This window comes from Grammomys surdaster, unplaced genomic scaffold (genome assembly GCF_004785775.1).
Source record: "Grammomys surdaster isolate TR1022 unplaced genomic scaffold, NIH_TR_1.0 140, whole genome shotgun sequence".
NCBI lineage: Eukaryota > Metazoa > Chordata > Mammalia > Rodentia > Muridae > Grammomys > Grammomys surdaster.
Genome location: NW_021604598.1, coordinates 938593 through 965640, shown reverse-complemented (window position 1 = coordinate 965640; position 27048 = coordinate 938593). Strand labels below are relative to the sequence as shown.

At 40.1% G+C, this 27048-nt stretch overlaps 1 protein-coding gene across 1 annotated transcript; it reads right to left on the bottom strand.

The window, feature by feature from the left end:
• Window positions 1–2158: 2158 nt before the first annotated feature.
• On the bottom strand, window positions 2159–3359 carry LOC114618184 (olfactory receptor 867). Its single transcript, XM_028763868.1, has one exon. The coding sequence runs from the start codon at window positions 3288–3290 to the stop codon at window positions 2295–2297; it is 996 nt and encodes a 331-aa protein (XP_028619701.1). The 5' UTR covers window positions 3291–3359; the 3' UTR covers window positions 2159–2294.
• Between the last annotated feature and the right edge of the window lie 23689 nt (window positions 3360–27048).

Sequence of the window (27048 nt, the reverse complement as noted above, 5' to 3'; positions counted from 1 at the left end):
GCTTTTACAGGAAACTTTTGACACTTAGTAATAAACTCTATAACTTTTCTAAGTGTTTTTTCTTCCTTTAATCTTGGACTAGCAGGCATAAGTTAGAGTTCAGCAGTTCCTGCTGAGATAGTACAAAGGCTATTTTTCTAATATTTTGCTGTTTTGGGGCTGAGGTGATAAGTACAAGAAACTGCAGTTTCTGGCTAGAGGATACCAGAGGTCAGGTCAGCTACAGTAGCATAGTAAATAAAAATTTCTAGGATAGATAAGTAAAATTTTATTATACAGCAACCCCAAATATCTTGTAAGACCAAAGTCTTACCCCAAATCTTCTAAGACCCAACTCTTAACCCCTGCTGATGCTCTTCTCTTCCCCCTCAAGAAGAACCAACAAGGAGAAGAAAGAAGACTTCTCCCCCACCAAGCCAGCGCTGGCCCCTGGCAGGTACAGAATAGACAGATCAATCAATGAATGGAATAGGACTGAAGACCCAGAAATAAACCCACACAGTTAGGGACACTTGATTTTTGACAAAGAAGCCAAAAACATGCAGTGAAAAATGAACACATCTTCAATAAATAGTGATGGTCTAACTGGCAGTCTGTATGTACAACAAAAAGGAAAATAGATCCATATCAGAATGGCTAAGATCAAAATCTCAGGTGACATCACATGCTGGTAAGGATGTGGAGAAAAAAGAACACTCCTCCATTGCTGGTGGGATTGCAAACTGGTATAACCACTCTGGAACTCAATCTTGTGGTTCCTCAGAAAATTCGAAATAGATATATCTGTAGACCCAGGTATATTATGTTTGGGCATATACCCATAGATGTCCCACCATACCACAGGGACACATGTTCCACCATGTTCATAGTACCCTTATTTGTAGTAGCTAGAAGTTGGAAATAACCCAGATATTCCTCAAATGAAGAATGGATACAGAAAATGTGGTTCATTTACGCAATAGAATACTATTCAGCTATTAAGAATGAGGCTATCATGAGATTTGCAGGGAAATGAATGGAGCTAGAAAATATTATCTTGAGTGAGGTAACTGAGATCCAAAAGGATATACATGGTATGTACTCATTATAAGTGCATATTAGCCAAAAAGTACAGAAAACCTAGGATACAACCATCAGAACTTAAAAAGTTTAACAAGGGGAAAGCCCCAAGTGAGAATGCTTCAATCTACTTAGAACAGGGAAGAAAATAGTCATGGGAGGAAGAGTAATGGAGGAGGGGAACAAGAGTACAGGATCAGGTGTGGAGGTGGGAACAGGAGAGAATCCCAGGACACCCGCGGAATGAATGAAAATATGCAGCCTTGGTGAAGGGAGGTGGGGAGGACCATCTAGAAAGTACCAGAGACCTGAAAGGTGAGAGAATCTCAGGGCTCAATGGGAGTGACCCTAGATGAAATGACCAACACTGTAGAGAGAGAACTGGAAGAGTCTACCTCCAGTAGATAGACAGGGCCTCAAGTGGAGGGATGGTTGGAGTTACCAACCCACAGTCAAAATTTCTGACCAAGAATTGTGCCTGTCTAAAAGAACCACAGGGACAAAAATGGAGAAGAGACTGAGGGAAAGGAGGTCCAGTGTCCAGCCCAAATTTGGATCTATCTCATGGGTTGCACCAAGGTCTGACACTATTACTGATTTCATTGTGTGCTTACAGGCAGGAACCTAGCATGGCTGTCTTTTGGGATGGTCAAAGAGCAACGAACTGAGACAGTTGCAGATAATTATACCCAACCATTGGATTGAAGTCTGAGACCTCTATAGTAAATTATGAGAAGGATGGAAGAAGATGAAGAGGAGGGCAACCACATAGGAAGACCAGCAGTCTCAACTAACCAAGAATCCTGGGAGTTCCCATGTACTGAGCCACTAACTAGCCAACATATATGAACTGGTCTGAGCCCCTCGACCCCCTGACAGATACATAGCAGAGTACTGCTTGGTCTGATCTCAGTGGTAGGAGACACAACTAATCCCCAACAGACATGAGGCCCCAGGGAAAGGGGAGGTCTGGTGGTCGGGGAACATCCCCTTGGAGAAAAAGGGGAGGAAGAATGGGATGAAGAAAGTAGAAGGGAGGACCAGGAATAGAGCAACAGCTGGACTGTAAAATAAATAAATAAATAAATAAAACCATAAGGACAACTGCAAATTTTAAACAACACCCATAAGGAATTAAAATACTTTCTGTAAAAAGTACACAAATGCAAAGTTATATATACTTTTAGAATAGTGTAGTTTAGAGATATATTTACAAAATGACCCAAGAGACATGTTCATAAATTTTGCCTTTCAGGTCTCAGTATGAATTTAGTTCTGAAGTCTTTGATCCACAATGGGCAAGAGGCAACTCTGATGAAAAATTCTCCAAGGGCACCCTTCACATCCTTGTTTCTCAGGCTATAGATGAAAGGGTTCAGCATGGGGCTGACCACAGTGTACATCAATGAAGCAACCATTTTTTTGTGGTTAGAATGGAGCACAGAAGAGCTGAAGTAAACTACAATTGCTGACCCATAGAACAAACATACCACACAAAGGTGAGATCCACAGGTGGAAAAGGCTTTGTACTTACTCACAGTAGAGGACATCTTTAGTAATGATGAAGCAATCTGTGAGTAAGACATAAGTATTCCTGTCATTGGAATCACACCTAGTAGGGAAGTCACCACATACATGAAGACATTATTGATGTAAGTGTCAGAGTTGGCTACTTTGAGAACTTGAGCCAGTTCGCAAAAGAAGTGTGGAATTTCTGTACCTCTGGAGAAGTTCAGTTCATTCATCAATAGAACATGAACTAGGGAGACCCAGAACATGATAATCCAACACAACAAAACCAGAAGGGCACACAGCCGAGGGTTCATAATAACAGTGTAGTTGAGGGGGTGACAGATGGCTACATAGCAATCATAGGCCATTAACGTGAGTAAAAAGTTATCCATTCCACCAAAAGTATTAAAAAAATACACCTGTGTAAGGCATTCTATGTAGGATATGTCTTTTTTCTGTGACTTCATGTTCACTAGCATCTTTGGTACTGTGGTTGAGATGAAACAAATGTCAATAAATGACAGATTAGAGAGGAAGAAATACATGGGGTTGTGAAGATGTGAGTCAGAGCTGACAGTCAGGATGATGAGCAAGTTTCCCAGCACCGTGACCAGATACATGGACAGGAACAGTCCAAAAAGAATGGGTTGCAATTCGGGATCATCTGAGAGACCCAGGATGAGAAATTCTGCTATCTTTGTGTGATTCTCTGTTTCCATATAACTTTTATATCTACTAGAGAAAAGGTAAGTTTAGTTTTCAAATAATAGCTACTGACACATCACAAAATAACCTTTAGAATATCTTTCATTCTGATAAAGACTGTCATTTACTTAATGAAGTGAATTTTCTTGATAATTCTTAAATATCTGTACTTTAATCTTTTTTATAGTATACCTAAATATCTTTCTCCTTTATCATATATAACTGCTATTAATTGAATTTTCTATATGAACTTTATAGGCAATAATTATTCTTTATTAAACCTTCTAAATTTTTTTAAGTTAATTAACTCCTTTTTCTTTATAACTGTTGTTTCAATAGCTCAATAACACTCTCTAAATGAGATTTTTCCACTATAATCTTTATGAGTCTTTTCTCTGAGTCCTTAATTATTTTCTAACTACATGGTTATTGTTATTATTGTATTTGATGTTTAAAAATACCTTATAATGAATATATTTCAATGGATGTTGGTTTTCATTTTATTATTATTATTATTTTATTATTATTATTGGTATACAAATTTCCACAAGTAAATATTAAACTGTGATTTAGAAATTAAACTTTTTGTCAGGTTTCTTTAGGCTAATTCTGATTCATTTACTGACATCTGTGTATATTTGAGAAAATTATTAGAATTATCAAGTTTGTCAGGAATAATTATCATTAAGAATACACAGGGGGACACCCACCTTCTCAGAGGAGAGGGCAATAGGAAATGAAGGAAGGATTGTAGGAGGGAGTGACCAGAATGTAGACAATGGGTAGGCTGTGAAGTGAATAAGTAAAATAATAATAATAATAATAATAATAATAATAATAATAATAAAAATACCCTGTTAACTGGAGAAGCAGCAATTGATGATGCATTAATTAATATAAATATAATAGATGTTCTTTCTTTTTGAAAACCATGAACTGCTTATAATTAATGGGATTTCCTGAAGCTCCTTCTTTTGATCAAATGCTTGTAAGTGAAAGTCTCTGGGAAGAGAAAGGAGTATGTGGACTATAGGGAAGAGAATAGGAAAAAAATAAGCACACTTTCAGTATAATAAAGCAGGGAGAATGATTTTTCATATATGCCTATGTGTCCATAATTAGGAGTAGTAATAGATCTTTGTGAAATCAGGAGTACTAATATTAAAAATATATAATCAATGAATCTGATTACAAATATTGAAAGGGAATGGAAGCCAAATCATCATAGAAAAAATAAAATAGATTTATGACATATAAATTACCAAATTGTCAATGATAAAAAGTGCTTTTATTATGAGTATGTGAGAATATTATTCAATTTAGGAGAAAATGCTTTCAAAATAATAAAGTAATTGATTTTGTGAGAGTGAGACAATGAAAAGTAGCATCTTCTCTGAAGTAGGACTGTTTAAATAGAGACAAAAAAGCAATAGAAAAAAATCATGAGAGAGAGAGAGAGAGAGAGAGAGAGAGAGAGAGAGAGAGAGAGAAATTGATTCAAGACTAAGTAAAGAGTATGCCATTACTCTATGATGTTTTGATCTGGAATTGGTGAAAATTTAAAGGTCAGTGAAATAAGCAGATTATAACGGCATCAGGGACATGGACTGTCTTCTGTGTGTCACTCTAACATTTAATTCACATTCTTTACAAGTCCGAGATCTTGATTTTTTGTCTCATTATTTGTGTTTTGGGAGGATTATATTTTGCATATTACATTTTAGACCTAAATAAATACAAATGTTAGAAGTGTAATAATTATCGAGGAGAAATTACCTACAAAAGAGAAATCTTATAATATTCTTTATACATAAATGTGAGTACAAGGAAGAATAGTCAATCTAAATAAAAATGCAGTAACATTTATTTAAAGGGAGTGACATATGATGAAGAGAAAATTGTAATTCTAGATCTTGAATAGTTATGAAATATGAAATGAGTCAAATGTATTTACAGGATTCTACGAAAAAATGGAGAATAGATTTTTTTTGGAAAATGAGATTTGAAAAATAACTAATATACCAAAGATCTAGAGATGAAAATATAATAAGATCTGAACAATAGATTTAGTGTAAACTAAAGTATCTTTGAAGTACAAGGTCTTTACAGTAATAAACAGGTACTTTCCAGTTTACACTCTTCTAAGGGTCTAGCTCATTCCATGCGTCCTCTCTGCTTTCCATATCTACCCCACCAGCTCTGACCTGAGCACACCAGCTCTTCCAATATTCATTACTGAAGCTGTTTCCTCTCAATTATCTGTTCACAGAACCATCAGATGAATTTCCACAGCACAAATATCATAGATAGAGAGATAAGGAGAAGAAGAAGCATTATTAAATTGTCATGTGTCTCATGGCTTGAATTCTCAAAGTGTCTCATTAGTTTAATTGCTGTTTTCTTTGCACTATCCAGACTAGTTTCCCTGAGGTGCAATGACAACAACAACAACCAGAAAACAGTATTTAAGGGATCTTTTTTTTTCTCAGAGTTCTAAATGTTTTTTAAAATATTATTACTTTTATTGATGTGTTTCAATGCTACAACCTGGTAATCTTCATTTTTATATTTCTCTGCTTGCACCTTAACTCAAGTTCTCAGGAAGAGTTGCAATAACATTATACATTCTAAAAGACTGATTAGCACATAAATAATTGTGGAAAGGTAGACTTTTGTAGGTCCACAGTCAAATTGTCTTGGCTGTTTTAGCTTCCTAAGTGGTCATTTACTGTCCAACTCTGAATGTGATCTAATATTGTTCTGTTTATTAGATAAATCTTTTTGAATGTATAAAGAATTCCTTAGCATTTACAAAAGTCTAACAATATTATTAGGCAATATCTGAGACCTAAGAGTTCCCATTTTTCTGTTACCATATACTGTATGTTTTCAACAGTGTATTTGAAAGCATCTTGATTTATGATTTATGACTGGATATGCTCTTATGCTATAAAACATTGTGAAACTGTTACCTCATTAAACATGGTATTGCAGCTAATGTGAACCTATGCTAATTATCCATGATTATTTATAAGTGGCCCCAGAATAAACTATTTCTTATTCCTTACGCAGTGAGAGCTGTGTTTTCTGTTTTGACACATAAATCTTGTTTTTCTCATTTACACATTGTGTCCTATTCTCTCCACTCTGTACAACTCCAGTATCCCCCTATGCTGGGGTATCAAACCTCCACAGGACCAAGGGCCTTTCCTCCCAATGATGTCAGACAAGGCCATCCTCTGCTACATATGTATCTAGAGCCATGGATCCCTACCTGTCCCTGTACACTCCTAGTCCCTGGAAGCACTGGGTTGTTTGGCCAGCCGACATTGTTCTTCCTATGGGATTGCAATCCTCCTCTGATCCTCCAGTCCTTCCACCAGTTCCCCTACCGCTCCTGTCCCCCAGCTCAGTCTGATGGTTGGCTCCAAGCATCACATCTGCAATGGTCAGTTGCTGTCAGAACCTCCCAAGGAATAGCTACACCAGGTTCCTTTCTGTGGAGAGCCGCATAGTGCCGTGCCCTTAAGATGGCGCCGGTCTGTGTCTTCTGCCACCTGTTGGTGAGTGCTCTCAGGAGTAAACAAGTCCTTATTTGGCTGTGGCTGGTGATCTGGCTTGCTTCTGTATTTGTGGACCTATCTGCTATTGCCACGTGGCTCACTGGGGTAGGCTAGCCCTTGACTACTTAAGCCTGGGAGACGCTTCCCCCGGGGTAAGTCAGAAGATTATTCTAGGTTCCTGAATAAACTGCTTGGAGAAGTGGTATGAAGAACCACTTGATTTTAAAGTAGTGAAATCTCTTGCATATGGGATTACTGCATCTTTCACCCTGGCCCAAGTAGAAGCTCTTAGCAGACACTGTATGACACCTAGCGATTGGAGTAGACTAGCCCATGCCTGTTTGAGTCCAGGGCAATATTTAGACTGGAAGGCATTCTTGATTAAGAATGTGACTGAACAAGCAGCCGCTAACCAGAGAAATGGCAATCCTGCCTGGGACAGAGATATGTTACTTGGGTAGGGGAGATTTGTAAATCAACACACAGGCTACCCTGTACAGGTTTATGAGCAGGTTAATCAGATAACTACAAGAGCATGGAAATCGTTGCCGAACAAAGGGGAAGTAAGTGGCAATCTGACCAAGATCTTGCAGGGCCCCATGGAACCCTTCTCAGACTTTGTGGCCCGCTTGGTGGAAGCCGCAGGGAGGATTTTTGGTGATCTCCATACAGCCATGCCACTCATTAAACAGCTAGTCCATTAACAATGTACTAAGGAATGTAGAGCCGCAATTACACCTTATAAGAGCAAAGGCCTTGAAGCATGGATGAAGGTGTGTAGAAAGCTTGGGGGACCCCTGACCAATGCAGGGTTAGCAGCTGCCGTGATGCAGCTGACACAGAAGAAAGGGAATAATTCAGGGGCATGCTTCAAGTGTGGAAATTTAGGCCACCTGAAAAGACAGTGTCCGGAAAAACGAACTAGAGATTATGGCGGAGGAGGAAGTGGCCAACGCCCTAGGCAACCAGGCCTCTGCCCAAAGTGTAAAAAGGGAAATCATTGGGCGAATGAATGTTGCTCAGTCAAAGATATTAATGGCTAGCCCATTACTCAGGAAAACGGTGGTGCCTGTCCAAAAAATGGACAGAGGGGCCCACGACCCCAGGGCCAGCAAATATATGGGGCAGTGGAGAGTCAGGATGAGGAGAGTCCACAGAGATGGCCGTCCCTTCGCCATCTGAGGGACCGCAGAGAGCCTCTAAGGGCTCGGCGGGATTGGACCTCCGCTCACCACCCGACTCGTATTAACACCCCAAATGGGGGTCCAGTTAATTGAAACAGACTTTAAAGGAAGCCTTGAGCCTGACACAGTTGGGTTATTGTTAGGAAGATCCTCCTCAGCTCTGAGAGGACTTATTGTGCACCCTGGAGTCATAGATCCAGATTATAGTGGAGTTGTAAAAATTATGGTTGCCTCTCCATGAGGAATAACTCATTTCTCCTGGAGATAGAATTGTTCAATTAGTCATGTTACCGAGTCTGCATGACCGCTGTGCTGCAAAGGATCAAAGAAGAGGAAAAGGAGGTTTTGGATCCATGGGAGTAGATTTGACATTTCTGTCCCTGGATCTTGACCAACGTCCTGTGCTAGAGTTGAACATAGAAGGGAAAAGGATCCTGGGTCTTTTGGATACAGGAGCAGACAGAAGTATATTAGCTAAGAAAGATTGGCCTTCAGGTTGGCCTGTGCAATCTTCCTTTCAAACCTTGCAAGGACTTGGCTATGCAAAAACTCCGGACATGAGTGCAAGGCAGCTAAAGTGGCAGGATCAGGAAGGGCATTCCGGAGTTGTGCAACCATATGTACTTGAGTTGCTGATCTCCCTATGGGGAAGAGACTTATTAAAAGACATGGGCTTTAAACTGAGCAATGAATATTCTGTCACTGCCCAGCACATAATGCAGGATATGGGCTATACCCCAGGATATGGCATAGGGAAATATTTGCAGGGACGAACAGATCCTATCCCTGTGAGACAGAGACAGGAAAGACAGGGACTGGGTTTTTCCTAGGGGCCACTGAGGAAGGCATTCCCATAACTTGGAAAACGGAGGAGCCTGTGTGGGTTCCTCAGTGGCAACTTTCCTCTGAAAAGCTAAGCGCTGCCAAAGAGTTGGTGGCTGAGCAGATATCCTTGAGGCATGTAAGACCATCTGTTTCTCCCTGGAATACACCTATTTTTGTTATCAGAAAGAAATCAGGGAAATGGAGGTTGCTGCATGATCTGCGTGCTATTAATCAACAAATGCAGATCATGGGCCCAGTACAGCAAGGGTTGCCACTTTTATCATCTTTGCCAGCCTCCTGGCCTATAATAGTAATAGATATAAAGGATTGTTTTTTTCTCCATCCCCTTGTGTGCCAAGGATAGTGAAAGGTTTGCATTCACCATTCCATCATGTAATCATGAAGAACCTAATCAGAGATTTGAATGGGTAGTTTTACCTCAGGGCATGGCAAATAGCCCTACTATGTGTCAACTCTATGTGGGAGAGGCCATTGCCCCTCTGAGAAGAAAGTTTCCAGCTTTGAGATGTGTTCACTATATAGATGATATCTTACTAGCAGCTAAAAGTGAACAGGTTTTAGATCTAGCCTATGGAGAACTGATTAAGTTACTGGAGAGGAGAGGATTGTTTATCGCCCCTGAAAAGGTTCAAAAGGAGAGCATAATCAATTACCTAGGAGCACGTGTTGGGCCTGTAAGTATATCTCCCCAAAAGACTGAGTTGAGGAAAGATAATTTAAAGACCTTAAATAATTTTCAAAAGTTATTAGGGGATATTAATTGGGTAAGAAGCTATTTAAAGTTGCCAAATTATGAATTAAAGCCCCTATATAATATTTTGATAGGTGATTCAGCACTTGATTCCCCTAGGCAATTGACAGTAGAGGCTAGAGTAGCTTTACAAAAAGTTGAGGAGAGACTTCAGAGTGCCTTCCTGCAATGATGGCAAGACCATCAGCCTATTCTTTTATGCATCTTTGCCACGGCCTATCAACCTACAGGATTATTGTGGCAGGAAGGGCCATTGTTATGGATGTATCCTAAAATTTCGCCTGCTAAATCAGTGGAGCATTATCCAACGGCCATTGCAGCACTTGCTCTGAATGGCATACAACACTGTGTGCAATTTTTGGGGGTCTCCCCTGCTTCTATCATAGTACCCTATTCTAGTCATCAGGTTAAGATCTTATGTGGTACCATTGATGATTGGGCTATTTTGCAATGCAGTTTTTCAGGGCAATTTGATAATCACTATCCCCAGCACCCGTTGTTGTCCTTTTTTAAGGAGCATCCCGTGATTTTTCCAAAAGTAACTTCAATGCGCCCCATAAAGGGTGCTCCCAATGTTTTCACAGATGGTTCGAAAACAGGCTGTGGAGCCTATGTGGTGGAAAAACAAGAACCAGTGCTGTGTCAGTTTTCACCAGGATCCCCTCAGATTGTAGAATTGAAAATAGTTGTGGAAGTATTTAAGAATTGCACATTTGCATTTAATTTGATTTCAGATTCTGCCTGTGTAGTAAATGCTGTTAAGAGCCTGGAAACTGCGGGCGCTATAAAATCAAGCAGTAAGGTTTTTCATTTACTGCATGACCTTCAGCAGTTGATTTGGCAAAGGAGACAGCCCTTTCACACTCAACACATCAGAGCACACACAGGTCTGCCTGGCCCATTGAGTAAGGGTAATGATATTGTGGACCGATAGACCAGAGTGGAATGTATTTTCCTAAGTACAGCTCTGGAGCAGGCTCGACAGTTTCACCAAACCTTTCATGTCAATTCAAAAACCCTACAACAAAAATTCCACTTGTCTAGAGCAGACGCTCAACAAGTGGTTTTGGACTGCCCTCAATGTATTATCCATCATCCTCCTCCTAGCTTTGGAATCAACCCTAGAGGGTTGTTGCCTCTTAAACTTTGGCAGATGGATGTTACGCATATCTCTGATTTTGGAACTTTAAAATATGTACATGTGTCAGTTGACACCTGTTCAGGTGTCATACATGCTACACCTCTGAGTGGAGAAAAGGCTCGCAATGTTGTCACACATTGCTTGGAAGCCTGGGCTGCGTGGGGAAAACCATGCCAGCTAAAACCCGACAATGCACCAGCCTATACGACCCAAACTTGCATTAGTTTCTGCAAACAAATGGAGGTGCAGATCTCCCATGGACTACCTTATAATCCTCAAGGAAAAGGCGTCGTGGAGCGTGCCCACCGCACCTTAAAAGAATGTCTACAAAAACAAAAAGGGGGAATAGGCCAAGGCCGGACCCCTAAAGAAAGAATATCATTAGCTCTATTTACCCTTAATTTTTAAAATTTGGATGTTCATGGTCGCTCAGCAGCGGACAGACATCAGGACTTACATGGTCCATCTAAGGGCATGGTGAAATGGAGGGATATCCTGACAGGCTCCTTGAGAGGGCCTGATCCCGTGCTGACATGGGCATGAGGTTCTGTTTGTGTTTTTCCTCATGACCAACAGGGTCCAGTGTGGGTTCCTGAGCGCCTGGTGCAGAAGGTTTGCCACGAAGACCCTCCTGAGGCTCAAGATGGTGATGGTGACAGTGACATCAGGGATAGCAGAGCCGAGATGGGGGATCCTATTGGTATTCCCAAAACCGATGCCAGTGATGTACAATGCACAAGTGTTCCCTCGCTTGTTTAACACTAATAGAAGCTTGGGAATGGCTTACTTACCCTATGATAGCCAATTTAGTAGCATAGAAAGTAATAGAAGCCTTAAACTACAGGGCACCCTGTGCTTCTACATGGTTAGAAATTTATCAGATACAACTGACTGCATTAAAATTTATAATCAATCTGCTGCATGGCTGGAAGAAGCATATTGGGGCATTAGCCATAATATGTTGGCCAATGAATCTGTTCTATCAGGCTGGTGGCCCAGCATGGAGGGTCATATTTTCCCTTCTGCTCAACCACGTTGGACCCCTTTTTGCCAGGGAGTTATGGAAGAAAGTGGCCTGCTTCCATGGACAGGCTGTCAGAGCAGAAAAGCCACATGGGGTGTACATAATTATTTTTCCTTTTCCCCATATATTAGCGTAGAATTTAATGCAACCCATCCTGGCCCCAATTTTACTGATATGGATCTAGATAAGAGTAGTGTTAATCCTTTTGATTTGTGGCTTCTGTGTGGTGTTAATGGAAGCTGTACAGATTTGTCCCCCCTGGCCATGTTGGGCGGAGGTAGCTTTGGTAAAGGAGTTTTAAGCTTTGACTGGAAAAGAAGTCTATCTGATATGTTAAGAGAGTATCTATCCCATGTGCAATCACCAAAGGTAGATGCTGATGTGGAAGACAGGAAGTGCATGCTGATAAGAGCCTGATATGGATATCTCCTCAGAGGCCTTCAAGAGTCAGACATATTCAGAGGCAGATGCTCACAACTAGCCATTGAACTGATCGTGGGGTTCTCAATAGAGGAGTTAGAGTGAAGACTGAAGGAGCTGAAAGGGTTTGTGGCACCATGAGGAGAGCAACAATACCAACCAACCACAGCTCCCAGGGTCTAAACCACCAGCCTGGGAGCACTTAGGGGGGGATCCAGGGCTTCAGCTGAATATGTAAAAGTGGAGGGCCCTGCTGGGCATAGGTGGAAGAAGAGAACCTTGACCTCATGAAGGCTGGATGCCCCAGGGGGTGGGAATTTTGAGGGTGGGGAGGTGGGAGTGGGGGGGTAGATAGAGGTTACATCCACAGAGAAGAAGGAGGAGGGGCGAGGGGATTGGGGGTTCCGAGGGGGTGGTGGGGGATGGGGTAAGGGGACAACATAGGAAATGTAAATAAATCATCCAATAAAAAAAAAAAAGAACAGGAAGTTCATCTGGTAGTTTTTCTTGGCAGACGGACCGGGTTACTTATAAGGAAATGAGCAGGACTGCTTTCACACCTACCCTGGTGTGTGTCTGGCCCCCATTCTTGTGGTTAGTCAGTAATAGTAGCGTTTCTGCTAAGGAAAAGATACAATGCACTCCTCAAACATGTTTTTATACCTTATGCTGGAATGTCACTCTTTATCCGTTTGCCATTATTACTCACATGCCTCGTTATGTGCCAGTGCCAGTTGAGGCTCCTAGCAGCCTACAACTATTTAGACAAAAAAGGGATTTTGGCATTATGGCAGCCATTGTTGCCGCTAAACCATAGCGGCCATTGGTGCTACCACCACTGCCTTGGCTCTTGCCTTGTCCGGTTCCATACAAACTGCAGAGACCTTGAATAACCTGTCCTCCAAGGTGGCTACTGCCCTGGATGTGCAAGCTTCCATCAGGTCTCAAATAAAGGGAGGATTGATGCTGGTCAATCAGAGAATTGACCTAGTACAGGAACAAGTGGATACCCTTTGGCAACTGGCACAAGTAGGATGTGAATGGAAAATAACCGGCCTGTGCATTACCTCTATACAGTATCATAATTTCACCCATGCAGCAAATATCTCTAAAACACTGTCACAGTTCTTATTACAGAATTGGAGCTTGGAATTCGAAGAAACCCTGAGGGAGTTGAGATTCACAATAGTCCATGTTAATTCACAAGAGTGGACCTATCTCTGGCTAAAGGACTGATTACGTGGATTGCATCAGCTGTGGATCACTTGAAGGAGTGAGCGGGAGTACTTGGTGGTACTCATGGGATTTGCCTCCATAGTGGGCCTCTGGTGCATTTGCAGGTTAAGGGTTTCACCACAGCGGCAAGCAGCCACGATTGTTCAAGCCTTTACAGCCTTTGAGGCCGGACAGTCCCCCCAAGTTTGGCTGGCAGCCATCAAGCCTTGAGTCGTCACGTTCAGGTTTTGAGGCTAAGAACTGCACTTGAGGTATGCTGTCGGCTACTTGCAGCCTCAAGGAGAGGAAGTCTGATAGATGTGGGTTAGTAAGGTCCTTTTCCCCAATTTATCTAATTTCTCCCACCTCAGAAAAAATCGGTACTGGATGAGTCTGGCACTGCCTGGGTAGAGATACCTTGGAAGGGCTAGTACAATGTCCTTTTCTCTCCTTCTGAGATCAGACCTCTACTCTCACCTGTTTCATACAAAAACAAAAAGGGGGAACTGTGGAGAGCCGCATAGTGCTGCGCCCTTAAGATGGCGCTGGTTGCCTTCCGCCACCTGTTGGTGAGTGCTCTCAGGAGTAAACAAGTCCTTATTTGGCTGTGGCTGGTGATCTGGCTTGCTTCTGTGTTTGTGGACCTATCTGCTGTTGCCACGTGGCTCGCTGGGGTAGGCTAGCCCTTGACTACTTAACCCTGGGAGACGCTTCCCCCGGGGTCAGTCAGAAGATTATTCTAGGTTCCTGAATAAATTGCTTGGAGAAAAGCCCAAGCGTCGCGTCTTCCTTGCTAGTCGAGGGTGGGCGCGACACCTTTCAGCAATCGCCTCTTGGTAATAACAACAGTGTCAGGGTTTGGTATCTGCAGACAGAATGGATCCCCAGGTGGTGTAGTATCTAATGGTCCTTTCTTAAGTCTCTGCTCCAATTTTTGTCCCTATCTTTCCTTTGGACAGGATCATTTCTGGATTAAAAACTATGAGATAGGTGGTGGTTCCATCCCTCGACCAGGGGGCCATGCCTATCTATTGGAGGTGGTCTTTTTCATCTACTTTTTGTCTGCAACTGATGTGCTGTTACAATTTCCATGGCTCAATGCAGGTCCCACAGTGGAAACACAGGGAAGCTTTGCATCGTGGCAGGCCCCAATAACTCTTGAAAGTCCGTGGGTTTCCCAAGCTTCATTGTTCATGGTGTGTGATAGATGGTCTAGATGTACACCCTCTCCCCCCCCCTTTAAACCAGGGTGGGCCTGACTTAAGTAGGGAGGGGAAAAAGAGGAGGGACTGGGAAAAAGAATAACTTAATTAGCTACGCCCTGCCCTCTGGCCTTTAGGTAACTCATGAATATGGAAATCTCTCAAGGCTGAAGCTTGTAGTCATGCCCTCTACCTGTAGCCCTATGTAACTACAAGGTGCAGATCAAATGGAGATCATAGACCATGTGCCAGGAACCTGGAATCTGGGGGCATGGTGAGATATGTGCCATCCCTACACAGGCAATGGACACCTGTTGGGTCTCTGGCTATCTCAAAGCCAGTGTCCTGCCAGAGACCAAATCATCCTATAGTCCTACAGCTATTCCACTGGTCTGCAGTAAGATTTTTCTGACTACACCAATCTCATTAGATGTTACTAAAATTTATACATTTTAAATTTTGTTTCAAATTTAGTATGTCATATGTTTCCATAAACAGTTCTGTAGGAAGAGATAATGTAGGAGGAGTTAGGAGGGGAAGAGGAGGAGTAAGGAAGAGAGGAGGAAAAGAAAGAGGAGGAACTAGGAGGTGAGAGAGAGAGGGGAGTTGGAGGTGGATGTTCGGATATTCATGTGTCTCTAGCAGTGAAAGGTAGTTGGTATATCTAGGTTTGGTATTGGGTTACACTTCTGATTGTATGGGTATCTTGTTACTGATCATTACCAAATATATAAGCCTTTGATTAATCTTTAAGCATTAGAGTCTCATATTTCTACTGGGCCCATGTGGATGGTAGGATGGTTTGGACAATGCCCAGCCTTGCAGAGACAGCGTGGAAGATTGGCAGAGCCATGTCCCACGCTGGCATCTCATGGGTGGCAGGGCTGGTGTTTCTTTCTGGCCATTTCTAGCTGTGGCACGCACGTGGCCTCCGGCCAAGAAACATGGCGGCTGAGCTAGGCAGAGCCACCGAAGCTTAGATAGTTGGCTGAACCAGCAGCCGATTCAAATAATTAACACAACACAGTTCAATTTCTTCCAATATAATATAATATAATATAATATAATATAATATAATATAATATAAAATATAATATAATATATAATGAATTATAATAAAATGTAACTTTATTTTATAAGTTTGTCTAATGTTCCTATTGAAAAGATGGATGGGACCAATGATGAAAGGGGATGTCTCAGCGGGCCCATGCTGAGGCATCTCCCTGAGGGACCAGCCACACAATGGTATAGCATAGAATAGAGTTTATTCAGGGCATGGGGAGGGGAGCCAGGAGGGTAGTAGAGGCATGAGATAGATAGAGAGAGAGAGCAGAGAGATAGAGGCCAGCCATGACCATGTGGAGAGAGGGGGAAGGAAAGGGGGTAGGGGGCAGAGAGAGCCTGCAGGTGTGGGGTCAAGGGACCAAGAGAGAGAGGAGGGGTCAAGCAGCCCCTTTTATAGTGGGCAGGCCTACCTGGCTGTTGCCAGGTGACTGTGGGGAGGAGCATACCTGGCTGCTGCCAAGTAACTGTGGAGGTGGAGTTTAGACAGAATACTAACACCTATTGAATTTAATGGAGCTTTTTTTTATAGCCTCCTGTTAACTTAAGTTTCATTAAAATGCTTCTTTTCTCTATTCATTTTGGTTGGTTTTGCTAAGATTAAACAACATGTCTTTTGCTTTTGTTTGTTTGTTTTTTTACAGTGTTGATAATGAAACCCAGGATGTTACACATGTTACATAAATGTTTTACAAATCTACATCCTAAGTCATGATGTTTTTCTCTTATGAGAATCAATTCTCTGCTCTTGAAACCTTGAAGTGTTTTTCTAGGTTTAATTTTATTCTTTTCAACTCTTACTATTTTTCCTTATTTTGGCAGATTTCTTTTCTCACAACCATAGGACACACCATCTGTTTTCTTACTATGTATGTATTAGCGTATGTAGCCATAGTTACACATCATCTTATGAAAACAAACTGTCTTTTCTGCATTTCACATTTTTTTTCTTTAATTAAATCTATTCTTTGACAATTTCACACATACACATAGTGGATACATAATTGTCACTTCCTATCCTCTTAGTACTCACTACTACCTTCTCACTCTAGTCTGTAGGAATTCCTTTCTCACATTCCTGTGTATTTGTTTTGTTTTCTGACTCTCTGTTATTAACCAGGGCCATCTGTGCAACATAAGTTAGAAGTTACCTGTTGGAACTTTGTGACTCAGAAGTGGGTATATAAGTACCTATTTGCTGGCCCAGTTCTGCTTCTTCCCTGGTAATATTCAAGCATTGTTGTGCACCAGGGTAGAATGAAAGAAAAGGAGTTTGCTCTGGGAGGATGTGTTCATAGGAACTTGACTGGCTTGAGTGAAGGGGAGAAATAAACCTTCTCCTAGATGGTTTTCATACTTACAGCTCTTTTTATTCTGGGGTGATAACAGCTATATAAGCCTTGGGGAGCAGATAGGAGTTTTCAAGGTTAATATGCATTATTGGTTGTTACCTAGGTGCTGGGAATTCTTCGTTTGCATAAGGAGGAATTCCAGGTGCTTGCTGGACATGTCCTTATAGGGAGAAAGGAAATTAAGCCTGTAATTTGGCCAGCAGGCTACATCAGTGGTGGTGGAGGTGGGGGTTGCAAGGAGACATACAGCAGAGCTTGCAGACCCAGAATAGGAAGGGAGGAAAACTTACTCTTGCCAGTCTCAATATGAGATTTTCAGGATGTGGAAACAACTTGATTGTACTCTTGCTCCAGGCCCATTTTCCTGGTTGGACTTGCCCACAATATATACCATGATCTATCAGTAATGAGTAATTCAGTAGTAAGGGATAAGACACCAAGAGCCCCTCCCAATTCTCTCACTTATTCTTGTATGATGTGTTTTGATTTTTCACTGTATTATACGAATTTTAATTATTGTTTTGTTTTTAATAACTTACTATAATCCAACATTTACTGTTATTATTATTATGTTTGTAAATTTTCTGAAGTTTGTTTTGGTGATTTATAGTCTCATTATACTCCGATATGTAACAAATTACCTCAATGATATTTTTATTTAATGGTTGAGGGTTGATGGGGCACAAACTGTGATCCGTTTTTGAGAAAATCCCATAAGCTTCTGAAAAGAATGAGAATTGTAGAATTGTGACATAATATATAAATATTGGCTATTTAATTGATAGTCAATCATCCAGTTTGTATGTATTATTGTGATATTAAGACAATGTATATCTATCTATCAATAGTTGTTTTGAAGCAAACTGTAACACAGGAATGGCAAGATGGATGTCACACACACACACACACACACACACACACACATATATATATATGAAATATATAATGTTTTTAATTTATAGAAATAAATGAAGTTATATAATTTGTAAGAAAGTTGAAGTACCTATAAATAGTAATATTAAAATTATCTAGTCTTAAATTATTGACATTGTGTGTTCATTTTTATTTATGGTTACAGTAATTTCCATAGCCCCATAAAATTCAATATATGTGAAAATAAAATTGGATGTTCTCATACCCATGAGGCAGCAAAAAATGGACTCAGAATAACTCAACAACAACAACAACAACAACAACAACAGCGAGGACATAAAGTTTGTAGTGGCATGTGAGGAGGGTATGGGAATAGTTGGGGAGAAGTGAGGTGATTATGATCAAAATACACGATAAGTAGGTATAAAATTAATAAAAATATTGCATTTTAAAGCAGGATTAAATGGAAGCTGCGGGACTATAAAATCCTGGGTGTTCGGCCATGCCCCCAGAGCCCTGCCACGAGGTCTCCATGTCCCAAGTAGAAGGCGGGAGAACAAGTCTCTCCCTCAAGATTTCCCTGGCCCCGCCCTTCTCCCCCACTTCTGATATATAAACAAACACCTTCCAACATGTTTCGGGAAAGCCCTACACCATCTAAACCCACTGCCGTGACAATAAATCCGGACATGTTTAACTCCACATGTTTCTTGAAATCTTGGACTCATTGCGTAAGCCAAAACCCACGCAGAAGGCCGTGAGTGGGAGAGATAAGTCTTTTGTTCTAGCGGGCCATGGGACACTTCCTCTTGAGAGCCGCCAGGCTGCTTCACTCCAGTTGGCGCCCACAAATCACATCACACTGCCTCAAATCACATCCTCGCTTCGCCGGCCCGGAAGTGCCACACTCTTTCCCGCCTGCGACCTGCCAACTTTCCTGCCCGCTTTCACTGAGCCTTGGTGCTCGAGATCGCCGCTCCGCTGCCCTGACATCTGCGTGCCTGCCCGGGCTGCCCCCACGAGACACGGGAGCGAGTTTTGTCCAACAGGAAGCTATGGGGGAATGAAGTGAGGAGAATATGTTCTATATACAATAAATGGTGTAAAAACGTTTGCCAAACTGGAAAATATAGATAGTATTATATACATCAAGAATTGTATTATAAAAGTGTGTATTCTTCTATTATAAGGTATCCTATTCTTGTTTTCTTTTATTGTTTTCTTGTATTATATAGTGTCTTCTCATTTGCTTATCTATTACTCAAATATATTTTCCTACTTCTCATTTGCTTATCTATTCTTTGTTAAGCCTCAGATCCCGGGACAAGTGGCTGAGGTGCCTATTTAACATATCAAAGTAAACCTGTATGCTAAATTCTCTCAGCATTCCTCTGGCCTTATTTGTTTGTTCAAGGTCCTTCCTTGCATACTCTACCACCTACTGTGAACTCTCCAACCCAAGGGGATGGGCTGCTTTTCAATATATTATCCAACTATTTTGATAACCTGCCCCTTTTGTACCTTTGTCTTCTTGGCTACTGAATCTCAGTGGTCCCCCTCTCTCCCTTCTCCCTTCCCCTTCCTCTCTCCACGGTATCACTACAGAGTTCCTTGATTTGTCTACTTTACAGTCATGAGATGTAGGGTTATTGTGTCCAAGTCTACTCCACTACAGGGCTCGGCAACTCTGGGAGGAAGAACTTGGGAAGTTGACCATGCTTACCCCACACAGTCACAACTAAGGTCACCCCCATTGTTTGTTCTGTGTTTTACGTATCCCAGGTCTGTGTCTTGTCCTGGAGATGCCTCCCAACTTCCTCATCCCTGTCAGTTGTAAATTTTCATTCATTTTCATGGCCCTCTAGCCTTCTGTCCTTCTCCACAGCTGATCCTGAACCTACTATTCCCTTCCAAACACCACCTCTCCCCCTGCCCCCTTTCTCCATCTGGCTCTTATGACTACTATATTCCCCCTTCAAAGTGAGACTAAAGCTTCCTTGTTTGAGCCTTTCTTCTTGTGTAGCTTCTTTGTACTAAAGCATACTACCTGTATTTTATGGCTAATATAAATTTATAAGTGAATTCATAGCAAACATGTCCTTTGGGACTGGGTTACCTCACTCAGGATGATATTCTTAAGTTTCCTCCATTTGCCTGCAAAATTTAGTTTTTATTTTTAATAGCTAAATAGTATTAAATCATGTAGATATATGACATTTTCTTTATCCATTTTCAGTTGAGGGACACGTAGGTTGTTTCAAGTTTCTGGTTATTACGATGAAACTTCTGTGAACATATTTGAACAAGTCTCTTTGTGGGATGGTAGATCAATTTTTGAGTATATGCCCTGGAGTGGTATAGCTGGTTCTTGAGATAGAACTATTCCCAGTTTTCTGAAAATTTGAAAAATTATTTCCACATTTGCACTCCGACCTGCAATGATGAAATATTCCCCTTGTTCTACATCCTTGACATCACGTGCTATCTCTTTAGTTTTTGATCTTTGCTTTTCTGATGGGTATAAGATGAAACTTCAGAGTTGTTTTGACTTGCATTTACATAATTACTAAGTCTTTGAACATTTCTTTAAGTGTTTCTCAGACTTTTGACATTCCTCTGTTGAGAATTCTCCATTTAGCTCTGCATTCCATTTTTTTGGGGGGGAAGTTGGGTTTTTTGGGTGGTTGGTGTTCAACCTCTTGAGTTCTTTGTAAGCTTTGGATATTAGCCCTCTGTCAGATGTAGGGTGGATGAAGATCCTTTCCTAATCTGTAGGGTGCTGATTTGCCCTATTGACAGTGTTCTTTGCCTTACAGAAGCTTTTTAGTTTCATGAGATCCTATTTATCAATTGATGCTTTTAGAGTCTGAGCCATTGCTGCTTTGTGCAGGAAATTTTCTCCTATACCAGTGTATTCCAAGCTATTTCCCACTTTGTCTTCTATGAGATTTATTGTATTTGGTTTTATGCTGAGGTCCATGATTCACTTGGACTTGAGTTTTGTGCAGCATAATAAATATGGATCTATTTTCATTCCTCTACATAGAGATATCCAGTTAGAACAGCACCATGTGTTCAAGAAACTTTCTTATTTCCATTGTATCGTTTTGGCTTCTTAATGAAAAACCAAGTATCCATAGTTCTGTAGGTTTATTTCTGGGTCTTAAATTTGTTTCTATTGATCAATGTGCCTGTTTCTGTACCAATACCATGCAGTTTTTATTACTATTGCTCTGTAGTACAGCTTGAATTCGGAGATGTTGACTCCTCCTGAAGTCCTTTTATTGTTCAGGATTGTTTATGGTATCTGATAACTTTTTTTTCCGAAAAGAAGGTGAGAATTGATCTTTCAAGGCCTATAAAAATTGAATTAAAATGTTGATGGGGATTGCAGTGAATCTGTAGATTGCTTTTCTTAAATTGGCTGTTTTCACTATGTTAATTTTACCTATCCACGAGCATGAGAGATCTCTCCATCTTCTGTTATCTTCTTTGGTTTCTTTTTTTTTTTGGGGGGGGGTGTTGGCTTTTTGAGACAGGGTTTCTCTGTGTAGCCTTGTCTGTCCTGGACTCACTCTGTAGACCAGGCTAGCCTCAAACTCTCGAACTCAGAAATCCACCTGCCTCTGCCTCCCAAGTGCTGGGATTAAAGGCGTGCGCCAACACCGCTTGGCCTTTGGTTTCTTTCTTTTGTGATTTGAAGTTCTTTTCATATACATCTTTCATTTGCTTGGTAAAAGTTATACCAAGATATTTTATATTTTTCATGGCTATTGTAAAGGATGTTGTTTCCCTAATTTCCTTCTTGTCCCATTTATCATTTGCATAAAAGAAGACTACTGATTTCTTTTAGTTAATTTTATATCAAGTCAGTTTGCTGAAGTTGTTTATCTGTTGTAGGAGCTCTATTGTAGAATTTTTGGCTTTGCTTATGTGCAGTATAATATCATCTGTAAATAGCTATACTTTGACTTTCATTTTCAATTTGTATCTTCTTCATCACCTTTAGTTCTCTGATTGCTTTAGAGTTAACTTCAAGTACTATATTGAATATATCAGGAGAGAATGGCCAGCCTTGTCTTGTCCCTGATTTTAGTGGAAATGTTTTAAGTTTTTCTCTGTTTTGTTTAATGTTGGTGAGAGTAGGATGTTGATATCACCCACTATTAAAGTGGGGATTCTATGTATGATTTAAACGTTAGCAATGTTTCTTTTACAAATGTTGGTGTCCTTGTATTGGGACATAAAAGTTAAGAATTGAGATATTATGTTGGTAGATTTGTCCTTTGAGGAATATGAAGTGTCTGTCCCTGTCTTTTTTGATTAATTTTGGTTGAATGTCTATTTGGCTAGATATTAGAATGGCTACTCAAGCTTGCTCTTGGGGCTATTTGCTTGGGAAACTTTTTTCCAGTCCTTTATTATGAGATATTGTCTATCTTTATAGCTGAGGTATGTTTCTTTTATGCAGCAGAATTATGGTTCCTGTTTTTGTACCCATTCTGTTAACCTGTGTCTTTTAATTTGGGAACTGAGTTCATTGTTCCAAGATATAAATGACTAGTGGTTGTTACTTCCTGTTATTTTGATACTGGTGGTAATAAATGTGTGTGTGTATGTTTGTGTGTGTGTGTGTGTGTGCTTCCCTTGTTTTTGCTGGTATGGAATTACTTATTTCTTGTGTTTCTTGCGTGTTGTTTTCTGTTTTGCATTGGAGTTTTACTTTTAGTATTTTCTGTAGGGCTGGATTTGTGGATTGTTATTGCTTGAGTTTATATTTTTCTTGAAACATTTTTTTTCTCCATCTATGGTGATTAAGAGTTTTGCTGGCTATAGTAGTCTAGTTTGGCACCTATTGTGTTTTTAGAGGTTTCAGAATATTTGTCCAGGCCATTCTAGCTTTTAGAGTCTCCATTGAGAAGTCGTGTGTAATTCTGATAGGTCAGCATTTGTATGTTACCTGGTCTTTAATTCCCTTGCAGGTTTTAACATTCTTTCTTTGTCCTACAGGTTTTATGTTTTGATTATTATGTGACATGAGGATTTTCTTTTCTGGTTCAGTTTAGTTGGTATTCCATAAGCTTCTTGTATAAGATGCCTATAAACATAGGCATCTCTTTCTTTTTCGGAAAATATTTTTTTCTTTGGTTTTGTTGAATATATTCTATGTGCCTTGGAGCTTAGACTCTACCTTCTTCTTTCCCTATTATTCTTAGGTTAGGTTTTTCTCTTGGTATGCCAGATTTCCTGGATGTTTTGTGTCAGAAATTTTTTAGATATAACATTTTCTTTGATTGATGCATCAATTTCTTCTATTGCATTTTTTGCACCAAATATTCTCTCTTTCATCTCCTATTTTCTTTTGGTGATTCTTCTGTTGTTCTTGTTCTCTTCCCTAGGTTTTCCATCTCCAGAACTTCCTCAGTTTGTGTTTTCTTTATTGCTTCTACTTCCATTTTCAGGTTTTGTACAGTTTTATTTGTTTTGTCCACCTCTTCAATTGTATTTTCCTGTATGTCTTTAAGGGATTTATTTATTTTCCTGTTAAGGGCTTCTGCCTGTCTGATTGTATTTTCCATATTTTTAAAGGGATTTACTCCTTTCCTCTTTACAGACCTCTATCATCTATAAGATTGGATTTGAGGTCATTTTCTTGTGCTTCAGTAGTGTTAGGATATCCAAGGACTACTGTTTTAGAGTAGCTGTGATTTTTTAGGTATCATCTTGCCCTGGCTTTTAGCTATATGAATGTCTTTGCTACTCAAATGTTCCTGTTGTAATAGATATTGGGAGGAAGTTAACTTCAATGGTCCTGTTATGGAGAGCCCCTGATGAGTAACCATGGGCTGTATTGTTCTGGATCAGCAAGTCTGCATGGTTCAGGATCCCCAGGTCTGATGAAGGTGGGAAAAGAGTTGATGGGATACTGGAGGTCCCCTTGGGATACTAGTCTGCCCAGGGCAGCTTGGGATATCCCAGAGGACTCAGTAAGCAGAGAAGATGGGTGAAAGAAGGGAAGATAACTTGTATGGTTCAGGCTTAGTAGGTCTATTGAAGGTGGGTGGAGAGGTGGCAGGAGAATGGAAGATTCCTGAGATAGCAGGCTGGGCAGGGCATCTTGGCTTGTCTCAGAGGAGTAAGGCAGAAGGTAAGATAGGATGGGGAAAGGAAAGCTTACCTTTATGGCTCAGGGCCCACAGGTCGGATGAAGATGGGCAGAGAAGTGTTGGAAGAACGGAGGTACCCATTCTATAACAGGGTACTCAGGGCAGCTTTGCTTGCCCTAGAGGACTCAGGGAGCAGGGAAGATCTAAATCTTCAATTTCGATGGCATTTTCTGTACTTTTATCTTTGATTTCTGATAGCAATTGGCCAAAATACATTTTTTCTGATCTTCCCTGAACTTTTTTGTTTTATCTACTGAAGCTACTCTGTCCTAAGTTACATCCAGAGTAGTGTTTTCAACAACAGGCATTAATCTTTTGATTATTCTGTGAGTCAGTTTCTCTAATGCTGAAAGGGAATGATGATTAAATCAAATTTGATAACAGGAACTGTGGGAGGAAGCTAGGATGTTTCTCAATAGCAAAGGGTTACCTTGTTTGCCCCTACTTGATCTGCACTCATTAGTACATTCTGGACTTTGCCATACTGTTTGCATACTCTAAAAAGGCTTGTGTCTTCTTTTTATATTATCTGCAGAAGAAGCACTGTTCCTATGAACAACTTGCCTACAATTCCTTTTAAAATGACCTTGCTTGTCACAATTAAAGCATGGCATTTTGATCTTAAAACTTTTTGAAATCACTTTATTACCAGGAGATAAAATATCAGCCATATTTCTAAGGCTTTCATCTATTAGTGCTGATCTTGTCTTTAAAGGACTTATTATCATTTTAAATTTGGAATGAGCATTTCAAAAAGCCAGACTCATTGATATTTGTCTGATTTCTGAATCTGATACTCTTCTATTTACAGCTGAAGTCAATTTTTGGAAAAAATCAGTGAAGGCTTCTTTTTGGACTTGTATAATTTTAGTAAATTACTCAGACATCTTTTCTGAGTCTTTAAACTTGTCCCAAATATTTAAAGGTGGTAAAGAGCACACTAAGGTATGATCATCAAATTCAAGTTGCCTTTGTAACTAAGCATAATGACCTTCACCTAAGCAATTGGTTTTGGGAAATATTAATACTTCTAGCCCTATTTTGTTGTTCTAAGGCCCCAGTTTCCTCTTTCCATCAATAAGCCATTGTAATTGAAGAAAAGCTTCCAATATTGCTGTTGCCAAATCTTTCTAGTCTTGGAGCATAATTCTGTTCTATGTTGCCAATGAATTTATTATTGGTTTCATAAATGGTAAATGCATATTATATTAAGTGATCATGACCTTGAATCATTTCAAATCTAATATGTCTACAGGATTCTATTTAACTTCTTATTAACCTTGGGGGTACCTGCCATCTGCTAGTAATTCTTGTATAGAAACTGCATAAACAAAGGTTGGTTTTCTTACACTCTTGGAGAGCTCCTCTTCAGTTTCATCCTGTGTTGGCATGGTAGGTTCTTGACTAAATTCTTCTGCTTATGTCTGAATATTTTTCTTATTTTCATTTATAGATCTTATAAAGCCCCCTTGTATTTTATCAATCCTCTTTTCATATTAGGCATAAAAGTATCTATGGCTATTAGGAATGAATATGAAATACTAGACTAATGGTAATTATAATTAGTATTATGTCAATCTCCATTAAGTTGTCCATCTTTTAGTTTTCTACTTATATTTTCAAGTCATCAAAAGCAGCACTGTACATAATTCTAATGTCCTATAATATAATATTGCCCATGTTTAAGATGGGAAACATTTTTCATTTTAAAACCAAATAACTCTCTCCTTGAGAACTTCACATGTGTCTTTCCATATGTGATGTTTTCTGGCTTTTTCGGAAGTTGGTTTTATTTTTCTGTCCTTATGGTTTTGCCATGTGTTGGAACACCTAATATTTTATTTTTATTTTATTTATTTATTTTAAAATGGAATCCAAATAGTTTGATTTTAGCAATGAAGATTTGGGAGCCAGATGCTAGGAAGAAAGCTTGTTAGTTCAATTGACCTTCTTCTTCATCCAATGTCCCAGAGCGAATTCCCTCTCTCATGCCACTCCAAACAACCTGCATCAAACTGAATGTCCCTCCCTTCTATTTCATTGTGTCTCTTTAGATGTTCCTCTGACTCCCTCTTACTCTCTATGATTTTTTTCTTAGTAATCCTATGATCACTTCCTGTGAGCTTGTTGCTTGTTCCTCCTCTTGACCTATGGTTAACTCTATTTAATCCTGCTTACAATATCCAAGCCAAAAGGACTTGGAATAAAGGTATGTGTTAAGAGTGAGTCATGACACAACTAAAAGTTTTTCCAGTAAATAACACAACCTTGGGCTTCACAGTTTTATCAAATATCATGCAACAGAGAGAAGACAAACTATACCATGCTTCTGAAAGCTGTGATTCTTTTCAGTCACTCACTACTTCCAAAAGAAGAGTTGCTTACCATAGATGACATCTACATTGTTCTGGGAATATCAACAAACATGTAGAAGGTAGTTTGTTAGGCACAGAACATTTATTTAGAAAAAAAATGACAGGAGTGCTTTCCTCACTAGGTACTTATGACTTCTTTTGCCATGGGATTCTCTCTCTCTCTCTCTCTCTCTCTCTCTCTTTCCCTCCCATCCTGCCTCCCCCTCCCTCCCTCCCTCCTACTCTCCTCCCCCCCACTCTCTGTCTTTTACACACAAATATACACCACACATACACACATACACCTTTTTCTTTTTCCCTCAGGTTTATACCATATAAGGTAAATCCTATAAGCATTTATATATATCCAGACATGAATGGAAGAATCACAGTATTCCACCCCCACCAACTCAGAAATATTCTGGATAAAGGTGTAGAAAGAATGAAAAAAGCCAGAGAAAACTGAAGAGTGTGATGCGGTATTCTTGTTTCCAGACATGACATAAGCTACTGTATTCTTGAACACAGAGCAGATGTGATTAGCTAAACAAGACCTCTACAAAATTTGGCCTGTCAAACCTTGCCTTGGAAACAGGAGAGGCTCATAACACCCTGCCT